The 22,705-nt window shown below is 37.5% G+C and overlaps 1 protein-coding gene across 4 annotated transcripts; it reads right to left on the bottom strand.

Moving 5' to 3' along the window:
• Positions 1-3: 3 nt before the first annotated feature.
• Positions 4-21,233, bottom strand: bcan (brevican). 4 transcript variants are annotated; one of them, XM_044116031.1, is made up of 16 exons: positions 20,988-21,233; positions 14,728-14,810; positions 13,487-13,879; positions 12,470-12,644; positions 11,937-12,064; positions 11,411-11,704; positions 10,477-11,322; positions 9,849-10,003; positions 9,320-9,770; positions 8,604-8,840; positions 6,953-7,057; positions 6,674-6,832; positions 4,907-4,989; positions 4,588-4,732; positions 4,326-4,508; positions 4-3,500 (listed from the first exon to the last, which is right to left on the bottom strand). In XM_044116031.1, the coding sequence occupies exons 1-16, from the start codon at positions 20,990-20,992 to the stop codon at positions 3,385-3,387; spliced, it is 3,558 nt and encodes a 1,185-aa protein (XP_043971966.1). In that variant the 5' UTR covers positions 20,993-21,233; the 3' UTR covers positions 4-3,384. The 4 variants fall into 4 exon arrangements, with proteins under 4 accessions (XP_043971966.1, XP_043971963.1, XP_043971964.1 ...); XM_044116028.1 differs by having other exon boundaries at positions 9,320-10,003; positions 20,988-21,232; XM_044116029.1 differs by having other exon boundaries at positions 8,604-8,837; positions 9,320-10,003; positions 20,988-21,232.
• Between the last annotated feature and the right edge of the window lie 1,472 nt (positions 21,234-22,705).

Below are 22,705 nucleotides of genomic sequence, written 5' to 3'. Positions count from 1 at the left end.
TAAGACGAACTTGGCATCCAAGCTTGAAAATGGTGGCAATGGAGTTAACTTTAAAGGTGATAGAGGCTGTTGAGATCAGTGGTGTAATAAGAAAAGTAGGAAATGAAACATTTAACAGTACAGATGAACAATCAATTCAGCTTATAACAACTTCTTGACTGATGGGGAAACCAGCTGGTGATTCCATGTAATGTTCCTGTCTTTCTTCCTGTGAGCTTATTAGAGGCTGAATAAACTTACAGCAAACAACAACTGTTAATCAGTTAGCCTTAGAATTACTTCTAATTCAGGTCACAAGGTTTTTGGTGTTGGCCACAAAAAAAATATTTTTGAATTATTCCAATATTTAACAGGATTTTGTACACCTCTGGGTAAAAAATAAAAAATTGGATTACATTCAGGATGACATTCAGCATATTTCTCTGACTTTGTGTGAACCCTTGCATTAGTTTTGGCAGGTTCATGCATTTGTGTATGATTTTTTCAAATAATATGAAAAACGGCTAAACTTGATCCGGGTGTCATTTCATGCACCAAAGTTCTCAGTCAAGGCAAGATAAAGTCCATAGTATGTCACAAATGGCTGACTGGCATCATCTGGTGGTAACATTCTTCACTGTAATTGGATCAATCTATGTGACTGTCAAATTCACATTCATCCAGGTGCAAAGTGCAGGAACTAAACTCTCACTTGACTAACATGTATTGGGAACTGCGGATTAATTACGTGAACATTTATAGTAATCTGTTGAGAAGAAATTTAGAGAGAAAATAAAAGTTTCACTTGCAAAACCAGTTGGCTACAAATGAGATTAAATACAGTTTCAATGTAACCCCCTCTGTTGTTTCTGCATTCAAATGTGACAGGTGTTGCCCTGAAGTAATGTCTGATTTCTGACATCTAAAGACTTCTTCAATAATCCATTCAAGAGAAACAATTTGATCTCATTCTATATTAATAGACAATAAAGTCTTTGTTGCTTGGTGATAAATGGGGACCACATGTTTATTTCTTCACAGCAATTTTAATATTTTTCATTTTCATAGAGTTAAAATCAATCGACAGCTCTTAACAGTATAAATTCCAGTTATGTTACAAAATTATTGTCTTTTCATTGCTTTTGGGTAGACTTCATTGTCCCTTCATTAATCAAACAAACATTCAACATGATCTTTATTATTGTTGTATTACAGCATTTCTCTAAAATGAAGAAAAATAATTATATGAGCAATACTTGCATCTCATACAGAATATATGCTTTTTAGAAAAGAGGAAAAGTTGTCCTGTGTTATATTACTGCAAGCGGATAAAGAACACGAAGGCTGATGGCTAAAAAAATTCCTCCATATTAGTGAAATAAAAGGTTAAAAGAAGACACTATAAAGTCTAAAGGGAAACAGAATTTTAAAAAGCAACAAAAGATAAGAAGAGTCAAAGTTCACAAGAACAATCACGTGGTTCACTACTGTCTGCATTGTGTACTTTTATCTAAACAAAGATTGCATTACATTTTAAAATCAATAATTTATTGAATCATCTAGCTGTGTCATTATGCCCATTATTCCCTGCAGCAGAAGAAAAGTTGTGTTGCCAGATCTGGGGTTTATTCTATCAGCCGTAGTTTCCTTCAGGTGTGATAACCAGCATGAGTTTGACATTGTGAATTTAATCTGGTACTGGTGGACCAAATTTCTGGATCAGGTAACCATGTTAGCAAGTTCAAACACAAAGCAAACATTAGTCAGAATACAATCTGTCATTCAGACAAAGAGATAACTCCTACTGGGCTGATATGCATCAGTTCTTCAGAACCTCCCACTGAAATAAAACATGGTTGAGCTATCCAAAGCCCCAGCGTGAAAATAAACACATGCGTTCCATTCCTATGAGAAAAAAATAAAACATAAGCGAGGCTAACAGAAACCTATAGAGAGAATGCTAGAAGAGACGGGAGTCATTCATCACTTGGCCTGCTAAGAAACTCCATACATTACACTAATTCTGGTAGTTCAAACCGTTTAGTTACACAGAACAAGTGACATTTCTGTAATATTGTACTGCTAAACTGAGTTTCAACCACATTCAACTGTTTTCAAAGGCCCTGTTCGATCAAAGTACACTGATTTATTCAGCTTTAACTTGAAACACAATACTTCAACAAAAACATGTAGCAGATAATAAATTAGTTAACCATGAATTAGATTTTAAAGTAACCTTACTAACATGAAAGTCAGAGTTATTACAATAAATGGTAACATTTGCATTTATATCAGGCAGCAAAGCAACATGAAGTATTTTATTGGGATTCTTAGAACATAAAGAAATGCTTAAATGTGTAGCTGAAGAAAAATAGCTGGTTTTAAATTAATTGTCACAAATTAAAAATGTGAAATATTGTTGTGTGCATTAGTTTTCAGCCTTGAATAATTTGATACCTCTAAATGCAATTCAGGGCAACTAATTGCCTGCAGAAGTCACTTAAGAAGGAAAGAGAGTTCACTTGTTTGCTGTTGTTCAGAGATTTGCTTGATGCCTTTATTGAACAAAAAGTTTCAAACTCCAAAGAACAAACCAAACAACTCCACTGGGGCTTTAGTGGATGTCAGAGTTGTTGATTCTGGGAGTAAGTCCACAATAAAAAAAAACAGGACAGCAAACAAATCAAAGTCTGTGAAAATATGTTTGTCTAAGAAATGTGTATAAATGAAGTGCAGATGATCATGATGGTAAATGATTCAATTAAATCTTTTAGTCTTTTCATTTTCAGATTTATCCAAAACAAAACGTTCAGCAACAGTATTCCTGATGATGTAAACCAATAATATTGATCATTAAATTTCTATTGGAATGAAAAGATTAACTTAATTTTTGTTATTTGTAATACATTTGTTGTGTTTGAGTCACAATGCTTTACATGACAGATTCAGTTTTACTACCGGTAACTGCATTTCTGATTATTAATAATTTACTCAAGCAAATTGAATTGTTTTTCCCATGGATATCTGAGCTGTGGTTTTCTACACAAAACACAAACATTCTGCTGTAATTTTAATTGGATCCATTATGTATTATTATTAAATGTATAATTTTCTCATGGTTTGCAAATGTCCATCAGTTTTCTTCATTTCTAATTCTTTGACAGAAAATTTACTGCAGCTGTCTAGTTTATGTAGCACATTTAGGTCATTTTGCAATAACTTTAAAAAAAAAAACAAATTTCACTCTTTGCAGCACAGTAAGACAGATATTTGGATCAAAACACTTTCAGCTGGGGTTGTTTTCTTTTACACAGGCAACCATAATGTGGTAATTCAGTAGGAGAGTCTTTAAGACATAGATCAGGGGAGAACTGTGTTTTATTTTCTTTATAATACAAAATGGCATTAAAAATTCCACTTTATATCCCAGTAAAGTGGTGCTGCTTTCTCTGCAGCTGCAACCACGACGTCCTCATGCTGGTCAAGCTGGGAAGGTGAGGAATCCCCCTCCACTGTACGAGCTAAAGATGGAAAAAAGCAAAAGCGTTAATAGTCATTTCTGTATGAAACTTTAATATTTTTAACCCTCCTGTTGTCCTAAAATATCATTTAGTGGATCTTTGGGGAGATTTAACACAGTGGTGGGTCATTTTGACCCGAGGACAACAGGACGGTTAAATCTAAATGTGGTGAAATTGAAAAGCGGAAATTTAAAATGAGCAACAGAATGGGATGGAGAGGAGATTTAATAGACTTGTAATGCAGCGGCTTTATTCATGGTCTGAATAATTCAGAATCTGCTGATCTACTGCGATTTTCATGATAAACTCTCCCGTTTACAGAGAATGGTCAGAAAAAAGGGAAAACATTCAGTGAAAGGACAGGATCAAAATATTTTGCTGATGCCAGAGAAGAAAGAGCAGATTCGTTTCAGAACTTTCTACAAATGCACTTCAAAATAAGTAAGCTAGAAAAATGAGTAAATATGGTGAAAATACTGAAGTAAAGAGACAAAGATTAAAAAAATAAGAAGGATGCACTACATTTCAACATGAAATGAGAACAAAGTAAAAAGTATAAACTCAAATCAAATCAAAACGAGATGACTGCGTGTTCTACAATTAAATATAGTTTTCTAAGTGATGCTGTTATTTGGTCAAACCTCAAATATTCATGGATGAGTTTAATGTTCAATATTTCACACAGTAATTTTCTACATGGATATGCAGAAAAGAGGTTTGGTAAAGACAATATATAATGTATGGCAGAAACACATGATGCCAAATGGGCTTGTGATTTATTGGTTGTTATATCTAATAAAAAGCCAGGACATTTAATGAACTCACTTCGCACACAGGTAATCTGAGGCGCTTCCCAGTGGCCTCCAGGCAGACATCTAATAACAGGGTTGAGCTTCTGTATAAAACCCTCTTCACAGTAGTACCGAATCCTGCTGTTGGTCTCGTAACGCGACCGCTTTTTCCCAAACACCAGAGCATGGTGGACCCGAGGGGGCTCTCCACAGGACGCTGTTGGAACCAGCTTTAGTTAGAATCTTAAAACGCGAATCCAAAAGGGAAAGGTCTTTCTTAAACATAGGAAACTCACAGACACCCTTCTTGCAGGTGTAGGACAGGTGGTAGTTACATGGCACATCGCTCCAGTGACCGCCATCGTGCCAAGCCATCACCACGCAGTCCTCCCCAGACAGGAAGTAGCTGTCTGGCTGGTGTTTGTACCAGTTCTCATAGAGCTGAAAGCAGGAAGATGCTAACTCAAATCCAGCTTTTTGATGTTTTTCAGCATAATTCAGAAGAAAACAATGGTGCAAACTATAATTAAGTTGACATGAACAAATGAAAATAATGTAAAAAGTCAAAATTCTGGTAAAAGATAAAACAATTTGAGAAGTCCTGGAAAAACTCACCAGAGGGTTTCCATCAGACCAGCGGAAGTCTCCCTCAATGGTTCTGTCATTTAGTCCAATCCACTGATATTCTCTGTATTTATCTAAATTTAAAAAATCTCATTTATCTTGTCAAGAAATGTAAGTAGTATACAGAAAGAATTAACTGTTTGTTTATATTTCACCTATAAAACCTGTAACCTAAAGTTGAAAATCCTTTCTGTGGGAGGGTTTAGAGACATAAAAATGAACTGTGAATCTGGATCCTCTTTGACTATTTGAAGGACAGTTTGATTTGTTTTAAGGACAACATTTAAATAAAATATGGAGCAAAACATCATAGAACGTAAAGAGTATAAATCTGCTTTTGGATTTCTTACACATTTTATGATATAATGTTGACTTTTGTTAAGCTGACTCCTTTAGGGCGTTTTAGATGTACAGGTAAAATGAGCCGTGGATGAAAGAGGAGCCAGTGGAATGTCAGATAACTATCTCATCGCCCCCCGCCAGACAAAATATTGACAAGAACTTTACAACCGGGAAGCGTTCTGAGAAAAACACAGATTCCATACGTTGAAAGACATGAAACCCTTTTTCCGTCATGTCAGAACACATTTCTAGCACTTGAGATCTTTCTAGTGTCTGAAAATGAGGAATGTTGGGGAGGAAGATCCCTGGGCTGATATCTGTTTCAGATGGTTAATGGAGTGATGCTCCAAAGTGTTTTTCTGATTGTGTAAAATAGTTTTTTTCAGTTGAAGGAAAAAAAAAACTACTTTACCATGTCGTCCTCAACAACTGCACTTCTTACACATGAGGTGAATTGCTCTCTGGACCTTCCACAGTGACTCAGGCAAAAGTCCTACTGAACCAATTATTACTTATATAATAACAAATGCAGGTTTGAGGATTTTTGATGGAATGATTGCAATAAAATTAAACAAAAGAATGACTCTAAAATAATCAGTAATATTTCTTTGGATATTTTTTAATCATTAGGTTGGAAGCTGTGTGCTTTTTCAGAAGCAGCTATATACAGGATAAAATTGTGTTGCCAAACAAAAAAAATTGACTCCCAGCATACAGACACTAAGTAGATAAAATAAACTATTAAGGAAATAAAATAAGTAATTTTTGCAGCATTTTCTATGAATATCAGCATCCCTGAAGAAAATGTATCCATCCACTATATTACAAATATGTTGTCTTTCTTTATTTTAAAATCTAAAAACCTAAACAAAAGGGTGTTTCTTAAAACATAAGAAAATTCACACGTTTTAGCTAGACTGGGGCCAAACTGGTTATTTTGATTATAAAAGGGGCAGAATGCATGCTGGATCTCATGAGTAAGTGGTGCCTTTCTCCAGTGGCCAATGGCACAAGGTGGGATACACCATGGAAAGTCTATCACAAGGCAACAACCATGCACAAACCCACCCACTATTGAGGCCAATTTAGAATCTGCCATGTTTTTGGACTGCTGACAGCTACTTGACAAACTCCATGTAGAAAAACTCTTGACCAGCAGTAGAGTTACTAACTGTTCTAAGAATGCAACCCTAATTTACAATTAAGTGTATTTTTTAAAGGAGGGAATCAAACGTTTTAAGTGCAACACTTTAATATTTAATCACTGAAACTGAAACACTTAACAGATTTACTCACTTTTCCAAACATTTGCTCAGACTCAGACAGTAGAAACATCTCTGCTATTTACAGCTCACTACTTTGCAGGTATTACCAAGTGATTCGCTAAGTCCCTGCATCTCTTCGGCGAGGTTTTACCGTTGATGTGATGTTGCTCCTCAGGAGTCATGACAGAAAGCAGATGTCCTCCACACAACCGACAGTGCTGCTCTGCTGCTTCCCAGCTTTGCCGTTTGCTGAAGTGACGATAACAAAAGCCTTGAAACTTCTCCCAACCTGGCTCACACTCCTCCACATCTGAGTCCGGATAAACAGCAAAACACATTAGTGGGAAGAGTCTGCAGACTATCTCTTGCATTACAGGGAATGTGCTGCTTTTTTTTTTTTTTTTTTTTTTTTTTTTTTTTGTTACTACACCTTTTTGACACAAGGCTCCTCCATAACCAGGCAAGCAAATGCACCTTAGTGGATTACCATCAACACAAGTTCCCCCATTCAGACAAGGATTCTCCAGGCAGGAGTCTGCAATCACAGTAAAGATAAAGATGATATAAAAAAAAAAGTGTGCATTCATTGATCTCTTCCTTTCAACATTAGTGTTGCAGATAGTCTGCATTTGCTTCATAATGTCTTCACTGGACTTTCAATTTCAGAATACTAACTACTTATTTTTACAAATTACTTATGATTAGGGGTGTAATGTAAAAAAAAAAAATCATAATTCAGTATATATCCTGGTTTTAAAGTAGGTATTCACTTTAATCAAGAATAAATAAATAAAATTTACACCTTCTTAACTTTCAGTGATCTGTAAATGATGAATATTTGCAAATCTTCTAAATGAATTTAATTTTAATATGTCCTAAAACTTAAAAACAATTCGAAAGTATATAACTGACTGAAATTTTGTAATACCTTTTGATGAATAAAGTAGTTATTATTTATTAGTAATAAATGATGATGCTTAAAATAGTTTGAATGTTTAAGTATAAATATATTTAATTCACTTAGGAGTTGTTATATTTACAACTTGGTTTCCCAGCTGGTCCCGAAGTCAGCATGAAGAGTTGTATGATACAAAGCATTTGGTCTAATTGGACCAAATGCTTTTGGACGTCAGAAGATTCTTATCTGCTATCTGAGTGTTGCATTTCAAGTGGAAAAACACAAACTGAGAGGGAATATATTCAAATTAAGACAAAAGGTCCAGCAGAGAATAAGCATATCCTTCCAAAACAGTTTTAGGAGACATAGAGCAAGAATCAAAGATATGAGATAGCTTTGGTGTCTGCACTGAGGCAAGAAGTAAAAGCAAAACTATACAGTAACTATAACCTGTTCATAACGCTGTAGCAGTTGTTGCCTGACTGTAAAATTCGATTTATTCATACTTTTTAACTTTAATGCTTGTTTTTTGTCTATGTGGGTTCATAGAAGGACGAATGTCTGTAACACTATTTTGAAATCCCATTTTTAATAATCTGAAAAAAGTAGATGTAACGTTCCTTTGAAGTCTGACGAGGAACCACCAGGTGGAGCTGTTAGATCAAGTTTAGTCCCTGCTAGCTGGCCACAGTACTGGAAATGTCAAATTTATGTTGCAGTCTTGAAAAACTTTCTACATACTGTTCCTAAGATTAATGTACCTCAAGGTTTTAATACATAGAGTAATAAACAAAAGATTGATTTTGAGCTTGAAAATTGTTTAATTAAAAAGCTATTAAACAAATTAGAAAACTTAATTTTAGTTTTGTATATTTATTTGGCATTCTCAGTTAGAGATGTCACTGATAACGATATTTATCTTATCCATTTCTTTTTTTTTTTTTTTTTTTTTTTTGCATCTTTTTATGATGCAGGCAGCCAGTTTGTCAGTTCTTTCAGCACATGGTGACACAACCCTGTTCATGTTTTGGGTACGTAAGTCATGCAATAAATTATTTCAATATGAACGCTAATCAATCTGCTCTTTAAAGGCTGAAGATGCAAAAATGGTAGTAAGTATCCCACAGACGCAACACCTTTTTTCTTTTTAATGTATCCAGGGAACAACAAAAGTATGACGAACCTCCTTGTGTTGCAGCAGGAACTTTGGCTGCAGGAAGAGCAGCCCCCATGGCTGTGTGCTCCCTTTCATTCACTTTAAAAACCTCTCGTTCTGAATGGGGAGCAGCAATAGTCACATCCACATCAGCAGTGGGCACTGCAGGGGAGCTGTCCTCTTCTTCAGGATGCCATGTGCAGATGTGGACTGGGGCCTCATCTGTGGTGGGCTCTCCTGCACTTCCCTCTGATCCTTGAGCTGCTAACCAAAGTTCATCAGTGTGAATTTTCGCAGTATATATAGAAACACATATTAATACATTTGATATGGACATGTGCACTCCATGAATCTGGTGTAAAGGAAGAATGGCAAAAGGAAAGTAGTTGTTCAAAGAAGGCCTTAAAAAGTCAGTTCCAGTAAGGGTTTACCAAAAAGAGGACAGGGCAGATGTGGAAAATGTGCTCTGGTCATGTGCACCGTGTGTTCAACTCTGTGCTACATACAAAGCACAGAGTTGAACACACGGTGGAGGAAGTATTGTTCTGTGGGGATGCTTTACATTAGAAGTTGACGAAAGCTGGTCAGACTTGATGGGAAGATGGATTAAGCTAATTACAGAGTGAAATGGGGTCAAGGGACTCTTTGAGTTACATACCCAATTTATTACTAGTCCATGCATCTGCCAGAAAAGAACTACAACTATTATAAAATCAAATTAGCAAAATAACATTATTATTTACCATGGGTTCTGCTCCGTGTTCTAGCAAATTCTTGCTCTTTAGAGATCTCATTAGATTTGTCTTTGACAGGAGGCTCTGCACTGTATTCCCGATCAGAGCGAGACTCCTGTGCTGTTGGGGTCAAAGGTACCGGCTCCCACCTGGGTGTGAGGCTCAGATCAGGGATCAGCGTAATTTTTATCTCGGTCAGAGGAGGAGCATCACTGCCATCGATGGTGTGGTCAGCTGAGAGACTCGGGTTTGTCGCACTGAGTTCAGGATTTATATGTGGATTTTCTCCTGAGGATTCATCCCACCCCTCATTTAAATCATCCTCTGTGGGATTTGGGACAGTGTTGAGGAAGACTTCTTGGTTTTCTTCTAACGGGTCTTGATTCTCCTCCAATGGTTCAACCTCAGAAGGAGTGGGACTTTCTGGATAAAATGTTCTACCATCGGATCTGACTTCCACCTTCACAGAAAGAGGAACTTGTGTTACAGAGTCCGGAGATACCAGGAATGTCTCATCTGTGACTAGAGGAACTTCTACGTTTGTTAACTCTGCTGGATGGATGTGTCCTCTCTGCTCTGTTACATCATCAGCTTCTGTAGTGTTTGAAGAGCTGTTTATATCCTCATCATGAATGTTCAATTGGAGAGCTGATTCTGTTGGTACATCAGAGTGCTCCGGTGTGAGGGTATAACCTGTCAAAAGCACAAAGTCAGAAGGATTTATTCTTTGGACTCCATGACTACTAGTTGCTTTTTTGAGAGACTATCCCTCCTGAGAAGTAGAAGATAACCATATCTTGGTAGGTTAAATTTTTTCCAGAAAATGGATTTATCTCCATGAGATGTTAATAATATTGTTTTGTACACACAGCTGGACTCTTGTCTCTAATAAGGTGGCTTCTGAAGGCTTTTGTTTCCACTGAATGTTATTAAATACTATCAGCGCAAGATAGCTGAAAACAAAGATATTCCATATTTTTTAAATATTTATTTGAAATTTATTTTTTTAGAATGCTGCATCATTTTCCCTCGACTTTACAATTGTGCACTATATTGGTGTGGAGAAGTTTGAAGGTTTGAAGTTTTGATTTTAACATTCACAAATTACTGTAGCTGGTACAAAACGTTCTTTTTCAGTGAAATCACAAATTTTAGAGCTTACTTACCTGAGTCAGAAGTGGGTACCATGACAGAAGTGGACAAAATGTCAATTTCCATAAAATTAGGGGTCACAGAGTCCTTTTTTTCCTCTTCCTGAGCATCACTAGTCCCCTCTCCGGAAATCTCTTCAGCCGAACTCTCAGCAAAAGCTGGGAACATGGAGGTGGAAGGAACATCAACTTCTTCATTTTGGGGTGAAGTTTTTTCAGCTGAAATTTGTACAGCAGTATGAGTGGCGTTTTCCTCTGGTGCTACTGAAACAGCAGATTCAGTTACAGAGAAAGGCCCAGAAGAGACAGCTGTTGTGTAGTCCTCTTGTGAAACTGGAAGATCATTCTCCTCATGATGAATTTCCTCCACATCACCTTCAGACGTGACATTAACAGCCAACCAATCCAAGCTCACAGTCTCCGGGGTGTGACCCTCTGTGGGTATCACAGTTTCTGTTGCTGTGATATAAGTTACAGGTGTTGTGTTCTCATTGGTTACGGCATCAAACTTTGGAGAAGATGTCGGTAATACAAGAGACTCTTGGTGATCTTTGTTTGGGCTTTCTTTAGGTGGCTGATAAGAATCAGAGTAACTTTCCTTCATTATCAGCTCCCAGCTCTCAATAGTAGAGAATGTCTCTTTATGATCAGACAGGGGAGTCGAAGTCTGTGAAGGAACTTCAGGGTGCTGGTTTACTGGCTTTGCCGTTTGGGGATGTTGCATCTCCTCCCTCCATTCTGGTGCAACTTCACTCAGGCTGGCATCCTCCTGAGTGGCCTGGAAAACAATGTCTTGGCCAATGTCCTCTGGTTCAGTGGCAAGAGCATCTTGAGGAGTTTCAGTATAAGGGCCACTGTCACCTGGAGAGATAAACACAACAATAAAAAAGCAAAACAGATTAAATTTGGGGTGGCTCCACTCCACAAGAACAAAACAGATCGCTCTTACTTTTAAAACAATAGACATCGTGCTGAGAGAGAATATCAGGGAAGCCTGTCTGATTGCTGTACTGATAGATGGTTTTCACTCCAGGTTCCCCTCCTCCACAGCGCTCTCTAGGAGTGACAATGGGGTACCGCACACTCCCATCCGCCAGCCATCCCGGGCTGCAGTGGTTCAGTCCATCGTTCCAGGCTGCATAAAGCTGAGCCGTGGTGGCCAGCTCCGCACCGTGGCTCACACAGTAGGCCTTAGCCTCCCAGAAGGTGAAGCGTTGGGGGGCAGAGCCATGGAACACCTCACCTTTGACATGGGGAACATATCATAACTTAGCCTTTCTCCTTCAAAGAAGTCATGCGTCACAAGCTGTAAGATCATTGGATAAAAGATGCATCCAGGAACTATTACTTGGTTGTTTTATCACTTTATTAGCTTTGTATGGAAATGTTTTGATATTTAGTAGTCTAAATCTACATCTGGTCAGGAAATTTATTTCTGACATCATCTTACCCGAACCCCATCTTAAATGTTTTACCTTGAATATTCTCCACATAGCAGTAGACGTCATAGAGCTCATCATGGTCCAACAGTCCATAGTTCCGAACTCCTGGCATGCCATCCATGTCTCCAAAGCATCCCTCCCTTGGCATCTGAATGGGATATCTGTTGGCAGAAAGCCATACATCATTAAAGCCTCAGCTGCCTCTTCATCTGTAATGGCAATGTTTGTTAGGGTGCTTGTCAACACAGTGAAGTGTTTGAAGTGTTTGGTTAGAGATGTAACAAGAGCCTCTCAACTCTGGGATGATCATTGTTTTCTGATATGTCAATGCAGAGAGCACATCAAATGGAGGATGGGTAAGTGGAGAACTTTAACCCCCATCTACTAGGTTCTGCTTGATGCATCCCATGCAGCTCTTATCGACATGTCAGATCAGGTTTGACACTCAAACAGTGCAGCAGGAAAGATTTGGAGGGTTTCCAAATTCATTAAAAAGTTGCAGGGCTTCATCTCTCAAAACACAGAATTTGCAAGTCCAGAAGGACCACTTCATCTCAGATCCTGACCTGACAGATTGGTCTGACAGCCATCCTGCATCACACTGCTCGTATCCACTGTGATAGGCTGCGAGGAGCTGCTCTGGGGAGGCAATTTCAGCCCCGATCTCCTCACAGGCCACTGTGGCACGCTCAAAGGTAAAGGCGTACCGACTGGATGCATCGCGATAATGAAACACCACACCTGTCAAACACAGCGGGAGAGGTTATTAAGGTCAGACAGCCTCGCTTGTTCTGTTATGCTGCAAATCATGCAGACATGAGTAAAACCTTTTCTGATTGTGAACCTTTATGTTCACAGTCCTTATGATTGTGAACATAAACATTGTTCATTAGTAGAGAAACTAATACTAATACTTCTGAAACTAATGCTCTAAAAATACTAAAACTCTGCTTTCAGGAAAATGACCAGAATTGCATTGATTTTTCTTTAAGTATTAACAAACTGCTAAACTGGGTAACACTTTATTTGATGGGTTGTGAATAAGACTGTCATAACAGCTGTCATGAACATGAGTAAGTCTTGTGACACTTTAAAACAAAGTTGACATTATTCAAAATTTATTTGTTGTGACAACTTGACATTAACCAAGAAATCATGACCTCACATGAATTTGCTATAAAAGTATTACTGATTAAACTTTAGCTTTAATAACATAAAGCTACATAATTTTTAAAGTCTAATCAGTAATACTTTTCTAACAAATTTATGTCAGATCATTATTTCTTGGTTAATGTCACGTTGTCGTAACAAAGACATTTTGAATAATGTCAACTTTGTTTTAAAAGTGTCATGATTTACCGAATGACACTTTATGACAACAGTCATAAATATTCACGAAGACTCACTCGTGTTTCTGAGAGGTGTTATGTCATGTTTATGACGGTGTCATGACAGTCTTATTCACAACCCGTCAAATGAAGTGTTACCCTAAACTGTGATATTACTATTAATTTTTTCTCTAATCCATTTGTTTCTCATCATTTGAAACCTAACAATACATACTTATTCTTGATGTTTCTCACCCTTGACCTTGACCAGCACCACATCATCAGCGTCCTCCAGCCCCTGCTGCACCTCGCAGCGATAGAAGCCAGTGTCGTTCTGCCTCAGGCTCTCCAGCCGCAGGGTGAGGTCTGCAGGGGAGAAGGCGTAGTTCAGCAGCGAGGCTCTGTCCTTGTAGACCTCGTTGACTCTCACCCTGTCGCCACGAGCCACCAAGATCTCCGTCTCTTGACCATGCCTCAGGACGCTCCATTTGACTCGTGGCACAGACAAAACAGCGTGGCGCCCATTAGTGGAAGGGGACGGCGGTGGGTGGGTGAGCGACACCAGGCAGGGCAAAGTCAGTGAACCCCCCAGCATGGTAAGCACAGGCACAGTGGTAGGGATGGTTACCTGGAGGAGCTTGAAATCATCTGAGTGAAAAGGGATTCATTAAAGTCATTTTGAGTGATATTTTAAAATGTTTTCATTTTATGTTCTAACAAATATATAAAGTAGACCACCACCTATTTGAAGTTTAGTATTCGCTCCTTTTTTTCTGTGAAATGTATTTGCAGAAGATTTGCCTATTTACAGATTTTCTTTCATAGAACACATCTAGAATATTATGAAGAGAATGAAGCTAACATGCCTATGTACAATGCTACGTGACATGCTACTGACATTACATTTGCAAAGCAGCCATTCCAGGAGCGTCATTTATCTTTTTTGAAGCTGACTGGCGCTACCCCAAATAGCGGAAATAAGGAAAACCATGAATGTTTGCTTCTGTGGCAGCGCCAAGATGGTTCCCACTGTGCATATTGATGCACATGGAGGTATATTTGGTGTTTGGTTTGAACTATTAAAACAACCAGTTGTGGTCTCCAGCCTGAAAATTGCTGGTCCACTGTATATATAGAAAGCCAGATCAGTACATTGTTCACCAATGTTAAAGTGTATTTAGGGAAGAAACTGAGAAAATATAAAAGCTAATCCTAGATTTTACTAACCCAATCCACCACAAACTTGCTCATTAGAATAGATTTTACTTTATCAAAACAATCTCTGGTGCTACTTTTACTACAAAACTTTACAGCTACCAACATTGGGGCCTCTTTAAGCTTTTTTTTTTTCATTCAGCAAACCTTAAAGACTACTTTCACGGTATACATAGCCAAAAACACCCAGCCATTCCAGAATGTTAAGCTTAGTAAAATCACAGATGTTGGTCGTAGATAGAAGAAGTTAAGCTGATAAGGAGCAGTGAAGAAGTGCATACCTGGCTCTTGGTGGGGAATCGGGGACGACGGTAGAACAAGGAGGTAGAGGCTAAACAGCAGAAGGTGTGGGGACATGTCCAGTCTACAAAATAAAAGGGGAATTAGGGAATTCAACACTCTCTGTGTGACAGGGATCCTAACAGCAATTAAAAGGGAGAACGGACACATATGTTTTCAGAAGCGGAAGAGATTTGTAACTGAAAACATATCTCTGGCTGTTTCTCCTCGCGAGTACAAAATGATCTAACTCTCTTGTCTTTCTTGTGTTTGTTTAATTTGTCTTTAATAGGTGTTAAACCTGACATCTATACACCAGTAAGTTGAGAGTTTAGTACTTAAACTATTACTTTTACTGCGGACATGCATATCGGCCTCCATTCTCCCATCATTTGAGAGCAGGACACCAAAATGCTTGGACTCCTTTGCCTCAAACTGAAACTCACTGATGGATGAAAAGGAGAGATCAACCCATGACTTGAGTACCTTAACATAAAATCTTGTGATAAGGTACTCAAATCATGGTCATAAAATCATAAAGTCATAAAATCTTGTGATAACATTCAGTCTTAAAAATAAATACTATGTTTAACTGTAAACCTACTTTTATAACAGTTTCTAGTCTTAGCAGCTGGAAAATGTGACCCAGAATGCTTGTACATAAATAAAGCTAACGGATCAAATCTGTCTTGCCTTTGTAAGATCATATCAGATTATGCAGTATTACTGCAGATTAAAGAAAAAGTTAGTTTGGTTGTTCATAAGTTTAGGCCAGGGAAGTCATTGAGTTGGAATGGTTAGGTTTCTGGGGCGAGAGTATGCTTCATATCGAAAGTAGCCCCATGGGAAAACATGTGTGTGTTTACTGAAACAGCCATTTGGACTGAGACAAGCCAAAGGACTGCCTGTGTGTCCCTGGAGCTTTCTAGCTGCTGTGAGTCAGATTTCAGGAGCTGCAGAGTGTGAGTTGAATTCTGATCTCCTAAACACTTCCAGGAAGGTCAGATAGAAACTCAGCTGCCATTTGTACTTTGTTTATATCATTGTCTCCCCACAAATAATGAAGAAAGTTTTCATTTTCTTTTCATTTTTATTTTTCTTGTTCTCCTATTAAGGCCTAGAAGAATCTTAGCTTTAATGATAATCACTGTTATGAAAGTGATCATTTCAATTTCTTAAAATACCGGTAAGGATACCTGCTAGATGTATAATTAGATTTTCAAGTGCAAATCTTATTTCAGAGCACGAGAAAAAAATCTGTTGATGTCCAAAGTAGAGATAAAAACAAAATCAAATCCTGTAGTATGAGATAAATAAATATAAAAGATTCAAGCAGGCACTCTTATGCAAGCAGTTAAAAGAACAAATTAGAAATATATAAGAAAGCCTATCAGTGTGTGTTTGGAGACCTCAGAGTCCTGCAATGCAACATTTCCTTCAGGCTGAGAGGAGTATTAAACATGCAGCAATGTAGGAAATTAAAACTGCTTTGTGGGTTTCTTTGTAAGGCAGACATCTAATCAAAACAGGATTAATACATAATCACTCAAAGTTTTTCTAATATCTAAACTTAACTTTGACATTGTAAGAAGAAAGCTTTGAAGACTGAGAGGCCCCATGGGAGCTGAAAGCTGAAAATAAATTCCTGGAAACAGCTTTTGATGGCTAAATATTCATATATAGAAGATATTAATAGGAAAAGAAACAGCATGTTTTTTGAATTTTTCACAAAATGTTACAAAGAAATCCATCCATCAGTGCTTGACCAATATCAAAGTAAATGTGCTAAGTATCTAATTTTAATGTCTAGGTAGCAGTAATCTCACGAAAACAGGACCAGAGTTAAAAAGTTTAACAGGATTGCAAAGTGAATGATGATATCATACTGCTGCTTGTAGATATTTGCTTTTCTGTACAAGCTACTGGATTGGCATAACAAAGACAAATATATTGAAAGACCACAAAAAAGAATATCAGTATTTTTAAGCTTTGGGGTATAATGATTGTCACAGACTAATCCCATTTCCCATCACTACATTTCCATAAAGCTTGGAGGCTATATAGCCAGAGACAATGGGGAGAGAAAAACAAATAGAACTGGTTTTCCCCTGGCAAAGGATGAATCCCAGGCAACATCTCAAAGACAAAGCCAGGCATCACAATGTGACTGAATAGTCAATGACTTCACCTTGAGGTAAACGAGGTTAAAGCCAAGAGACAATGTTTGACTACTCAGTCTGTCAAACATGTCAAACAAGTCATTTCAGGCTGCAAAGAGGTGAAGGGAAAGGAAGGGTGTGCTACATTTTAAAGCACTGCACCAGCTGTGTGTAAAGGTTTTCCAGTTTATCATTTTAACAGGTTAGATGATAAGGCTGGTGCTTTAGCAAATAGTTTAATGCAAAGCTGGCAATACTGTTACCTCCAGCATATCGCCTGGTCTATGTGTTAAATATTTCAACAAATCTGCATTTGCATCCTTCACTCTTGACAACATCAGTCTTCACATTGACAAAAAGGCTGTAATGTGACTCTCTCACATCTATTTCTCTGATTGAATTTAACAAATACATATTGATACAACAAGTAATCAGTTTTCAAAAGTTATATTTAGTCTCTAGGGGTGGGCGATATTTGGCCAAATATTTTGTTGTACCATTCTGATGATGAAGATTATGATAAAAAATATTTATTACCTAGGGTATTTTTTTAAGTAATTTTGTGGTTGTGACTGCGTGACACACTATTCTTGCACCACAAACAGAAATGTTATTCTTGAAAAGTATTCCCAATTACAATAGGTTTCTTCTTACTTAAAAAGTGTGATTTACAGCACTAAACCACACTGCATATTGAATTTTCAAATCTTCAAATGATATTTATCAATGCGCTCATGAAACAGTGGAAAAAACTAAATAAAAACATTTTTGATCCAACTGTCTGTCCTGTTTTTTATTTACCATCAACAATTGAAATTTATCATAACAATGATTAATCAAACTTCACGATACATTTTTTCGAATAAATAATTAACAATGCAATAAATGACCACCGCTATTTTAATCTATTTAATAATCTTTTGTATTTAATAATTTTTTTGTGAATAAAAATGGGATTTATGGATAAATAAATATTAATATGAACCAGCTTTTTATTATCTTTCCAGTTAGTTACTCCAGCTGCTCCTAATATTGTGAACTTTGTTCCAAAAATAACTTGCCTTTGTCAAATGAATATGCCGATATGAAACTATTGCTTACCCTTTTGTTCAAAATTGTCCTATTTTTGCAAAATAAGCAACACTAAAGTGTTTATAAATAGACACCCTTTATGATTTCTGAGTATTTACAGTAGTTCAGAACTCTAAATTACTGAAAGCGAATGAACTCACTGACCCTGAATGTCTTTCAGACACACAACCAAAGCGACAAATGCTGCTTTTAACCTAACTGTCATTCAGAATGGAAAATGGGCACAAAACCTTTTGCTGTGGCCCTCTTGGTCCAACTTGACCTCCCCCTCACTCCTGCGCCTTCTCAGGCCAACGACCACCACTGTTTCACTGTTCTGCCCCTCTGCAGCTCCTCTCCACTCTGGCCCACCAGCCCGACATCACACCACCTCAAAGGAAGCCCATCTCCAGGGGCAACCTGAACAGCCCCCTTTTCTGACGAGCACAATCTGACAGGAAGCAAGAAGCAGCTGGGGAGGGCTGGAAGCAAGGGAGATCTCAAAGTGAAAAGAGGTAACGGCAAGAAAGAAAAGAGGCTTCGAACAGCATGACTGAGTGCTGAGAGAGATGTTAAGTTCACGGGAATGATTTGGAACAGCTCACCAGTCAGCCTCAAGCATTAGATGCTAGCTGCTGACTCGCTGTGCAGCAAGACAAATATTTTAAAACCCTGACAAAAACTAAATGAGGAAAGACTCTTCTTGGTGGTTTCAGAATCATCCCAGTTTGTGTGCCACAAGTCGACCAAGTTGTGACTTTTTGGAGGCTGATGACTCAAATACAGTGAGGAAAAAAACAGCCATCGCAGAACTCATATTGTAGAAATTCTGTTGCTCGAGCGTTATGGAAGTGACAGTAAAGATGTGGCACTTCCACAGGTTACACAACCATCCAGTAACCAGATACAAAACACAATTCCAATGGGATGACAGAAAAAAATGGTCAAAAATTACAGCATTTAACCGTAAATGCTTATTTACTAAATATAATAAATAAAAACCAGTAAACATGCAATAAAAACGTGTGTAAGTGTTGTGGGGAAAAATATTGTCGTTTTTCTAAGCCCAGATTGAAGCAAACTGGATTTGGCAACCAGCTGCTGCTTTGAGGATGATTCATTCCTGCAAGCGTTATTCCAGTGGATTGAAGATCAACGGATTAGATGGAGTGTTAGGGAACATCTCTTTACCTAAAAGAAAAGGCTTTGGCAAGACAGAAAACAGCTACAAACTAAAGTTAGATGGAACTAGCTGTTAAAATAGCACTGAAATACAAAACAGCTACAGTAAAGAAATGTCCTGTGACTCTTATATTTTCAAATATTATTTGGTTTCATGAAAACAGATTACCTAATAATCTTGCTGCACAATACCTGTGTAATGACAGTTATGATTGCAAAGATTTTTGTCTTTTGTTTACCCCACTAAGTGTAAGAAAGAGACATTTGAACTTTCCAAAATTTAAATGTCACTACTGCACAGATTTATATTTTCAAAAAGAATAACTAAAACCACTGAACAATTTGTAGTCTGTAAATTATTTTTGGCCAAATATGAACATTTCAGAGGATTCTGGATGATCAAAGTTCAAGTTTGGTGATTATTTCTTTGAACAAGTACATATGTAGCTGCATCAACAGAAACTGTAATATAATCAAAAACGGATTATTTCAGCAATTAAATAAAAAACCCTCATATTTATTCATGTATTTGAAATGTTCAATTTTAGATTAGGGTTTACAACCATCAAAAATTTAACCCAATAAAACAATTATTTTTAACAGAAAGGTGGACCAATGGAAACGTATGTCCATGTACCGTGCAGCATTTGTACTCAGTACTTGTTTGGACCTCCCTTTGTATGGATTACTGCGTAAATGCAACATCGCATGGGGGTGATCAAGCTGCAGTACTGCTGAGGAAGCTCAGGCTGATTTGAGAGCGGTCTTCAGATCATCTGTATTTTTAGGTCTGATGTCGCTCATCTTCCTCTTGATAATACTCCTAGGAGTTTCTGTGCCTTTAGGTCAGGCTAGTTTGCTAGTCAACCAAGTACAGTGATACAACAATTAAAGCAAGTACTGGTTCTTTTGGCAATGTGACAAGTTGCCAAGTCCAGCTGGAAATTGAAATTAGCATCTTCAAAAGCTTGTCAGCAGAAGGAAGAATGAAGAACTCTTATGGACAGCTGCACTGGACTTTGGACTTGGACCCTCACTAACAGACTACATGAACCTCCAAATGGAAACTTTACCCTGGACTTCAAGCGGCTTGGATTCTGTGCCAGTCCACTCTTCATCTTGGGACACTGATTTCCAAGTGAAATGAAAAATGTACTTTCATCTGAATCACCAAGAACTAGTCCAGTATATCGGTCCCCTTAGCCCAGGTAAAATGTTTCCAATGTGGTCTCTGGTTCAGGATTGGCCTAGCACAAGAAATGGGTCAGTTGCAGCCCAAGCCTTGGATAAGTCTGCATGCACTGGCTCCCGAAAAAACGACTCCAGCTGCAATCTCAAGGTTTTGATTTGATTTGCTTCACAATCCTGTCAAGGCTTTAGCCATCCCTGTGGCTTCTAGAGCATTTAAATTGTCTGATCAACTTATGGTTTTAAAATATAGTTTTGAGCAAAAATCATCAAAAGCACCAGAAGAATATCTCTCAGTATAGTTTAATCATTTATATATTACTTTCATTATTTGGATTGAGAGACCCAATTGAAAAAAAATAAAAATAAAAATAAAAATAAAAAAACTTTCGACGATAAATTTGTGAAGATGTACCTGCCCTTTAGTCTATTTTACGAATAAATATACACATGCAAACATGTGGGTCACATCTATCAATACATCTTCCAATTCAAGTTAAATTATCTCCATAAATTATCTATTGCTCTCGGGACAATTCCAAAGACAATTCAGCATTTGTTAAATTGAAGCTTATTATTTACAAAAAGAAACTAAACGAAGTGGGGGGGAAACGACCACGGATATTATTTATTCTTAAATGGATACAATTAAAATGACTTACTTCATCTCCTAGCGGCTAAACTTTGTTGTCCTTTATGCAGCTGCTCAGTCCTCCGTCAGGAACCTCCAGGCAGGTGCAGCAGCTCTTATTGTCTGCGTTAGGATCTCCAGCAGCGCTGAAGAAGCCGAGGCGGTCCTCCGCCAAGACGAGAAAGGAGAGGAGGGAAGAAATGTGGATGGGAACTGTTCAAAGATCCAGGACTCCCCTGCATCCCCTCCTTTCTGCCTGTAAAACCTTAAAACATGACGGTAGGTAAGCTTAAATAACGAACCGTATGTCTTACTTGTAAAGTTTTCTAAATAGTCCAAAGCAAAGTGGGTTCTTAAACATAAAAACAATTAGACTGAACTACCCCATTTTCTTTTAATGATATTCTTGATTTTGGCCACTAGGGTGCAGTACAATCCAATTTGTTACTTTAACATAATAGATATATCTTTTAGTACCACTCAAAAAAGACACCAGATTTTTCCCGGAGGTTCAGATACCTCTTGCAAGCAACTTCTATATTTCTCCTTCAACTATCAGCCATATAGTTTTTCAGCAAATTACTTACAAATTTCAAAAATGCCTTAGTCATCTTCAAACAAATCCTAACTGCATGTGGAGTTCAATTAAAAAATATGCAAACCCAACGAATTCCTCATAGCTTGGCGGTGTGTTGAATTATGAGCATAGAGCTACCGCTGGGCCATGACTAATATGTGCATTGTATGAAAGGTGTATGGAAAGGTAGACACCATCAAAAGGAAAGGGGTAACTATAGCAATATGCCAGTGGGCAACAAATTCCTTAAAATCAATAATATAGCATTACACAGTTAGAGAAGAAAGTCTTTCATGTCTTTCCAGCTCTTAATATTACAGATAATCACTTAATCTCCTTCCACTTTGAAACACAAAACAGTCTTTGAAAACAGAGTAAAATTATTTTATTGGCAAAAGTCAGTATTTGTTGAACCTCGAATGGAAAGACAAGAACAGTTCGGCATAAATATTATTCAAGAAAGGCTATCCCACCACAAAGAAAAAACTTTATTTGTTTTAAAAGCACTCCCTGAGGTAATAAAAACAAACTAGTGATTCCGTTTGCAATTAAAATGAGAACAAAACAAAGATAAACAATATAGCAAAGAAAATGATGATATTTTTTTCCCCATAACACTATTTACAAGCAAAAGTAGGTGAATTATTTTTGGGCAATGGCAAAAATCAATGTAACAATTGAGCTACACCTGCCTTAAAGGCAACAACCTGTGCAACATAAGCTATTACAACATATAAAGATGAAAAAACAACTTTGGATCACCATGTTAAAGTTCTGCTCTTTAAAACCTGTGAGTTTAATGTTGAATCATCATTGAATAGTGAGAACAAAGGTAAGTCTGTTCTTTCAGTTCTGATTTAACTCTATTTCACAGCTGTCAACACATATATCCATCGCATGAGATGATTTTTCTGACTTCAAACCAATATTCACCAGAAAATAAAAAAAGATGTAGGATTAAGAAGATAAAAAGCAAATTCCAAGACAACAGATATAACATGAAATACAGTGAAGGCAGTTATCCTCAAGCACAATGGGGCACAAGAGTGATGTCAGAGAATTGTTTATCGCCTCAAGAACTGATGAGCAGCCATGAAGAAAAAAGGAGGCTAACAAGTGGCCTTCAGCAACAGTAAAGGAGCTGCAGACATTTCTTGGAAGTATGCAGGACA

Source organism: Gambusia affinis, linkage group LG05, assembly GCF_019740435.1.
Source record: "Gambusia affinis linkage group LG05, SWU_Gaff_1.0, whole genome shotgun sequence".
Lineage (NCBI taxonomy): Eukaryota > Metazoa > Chordata > Actinopteri > Cyprinodontiformes > Poeciliidae > Gambusia > Gambusia affinis.
This window is presented reverse-complemented; position numbering and strand designations above follow the sequence as displayed.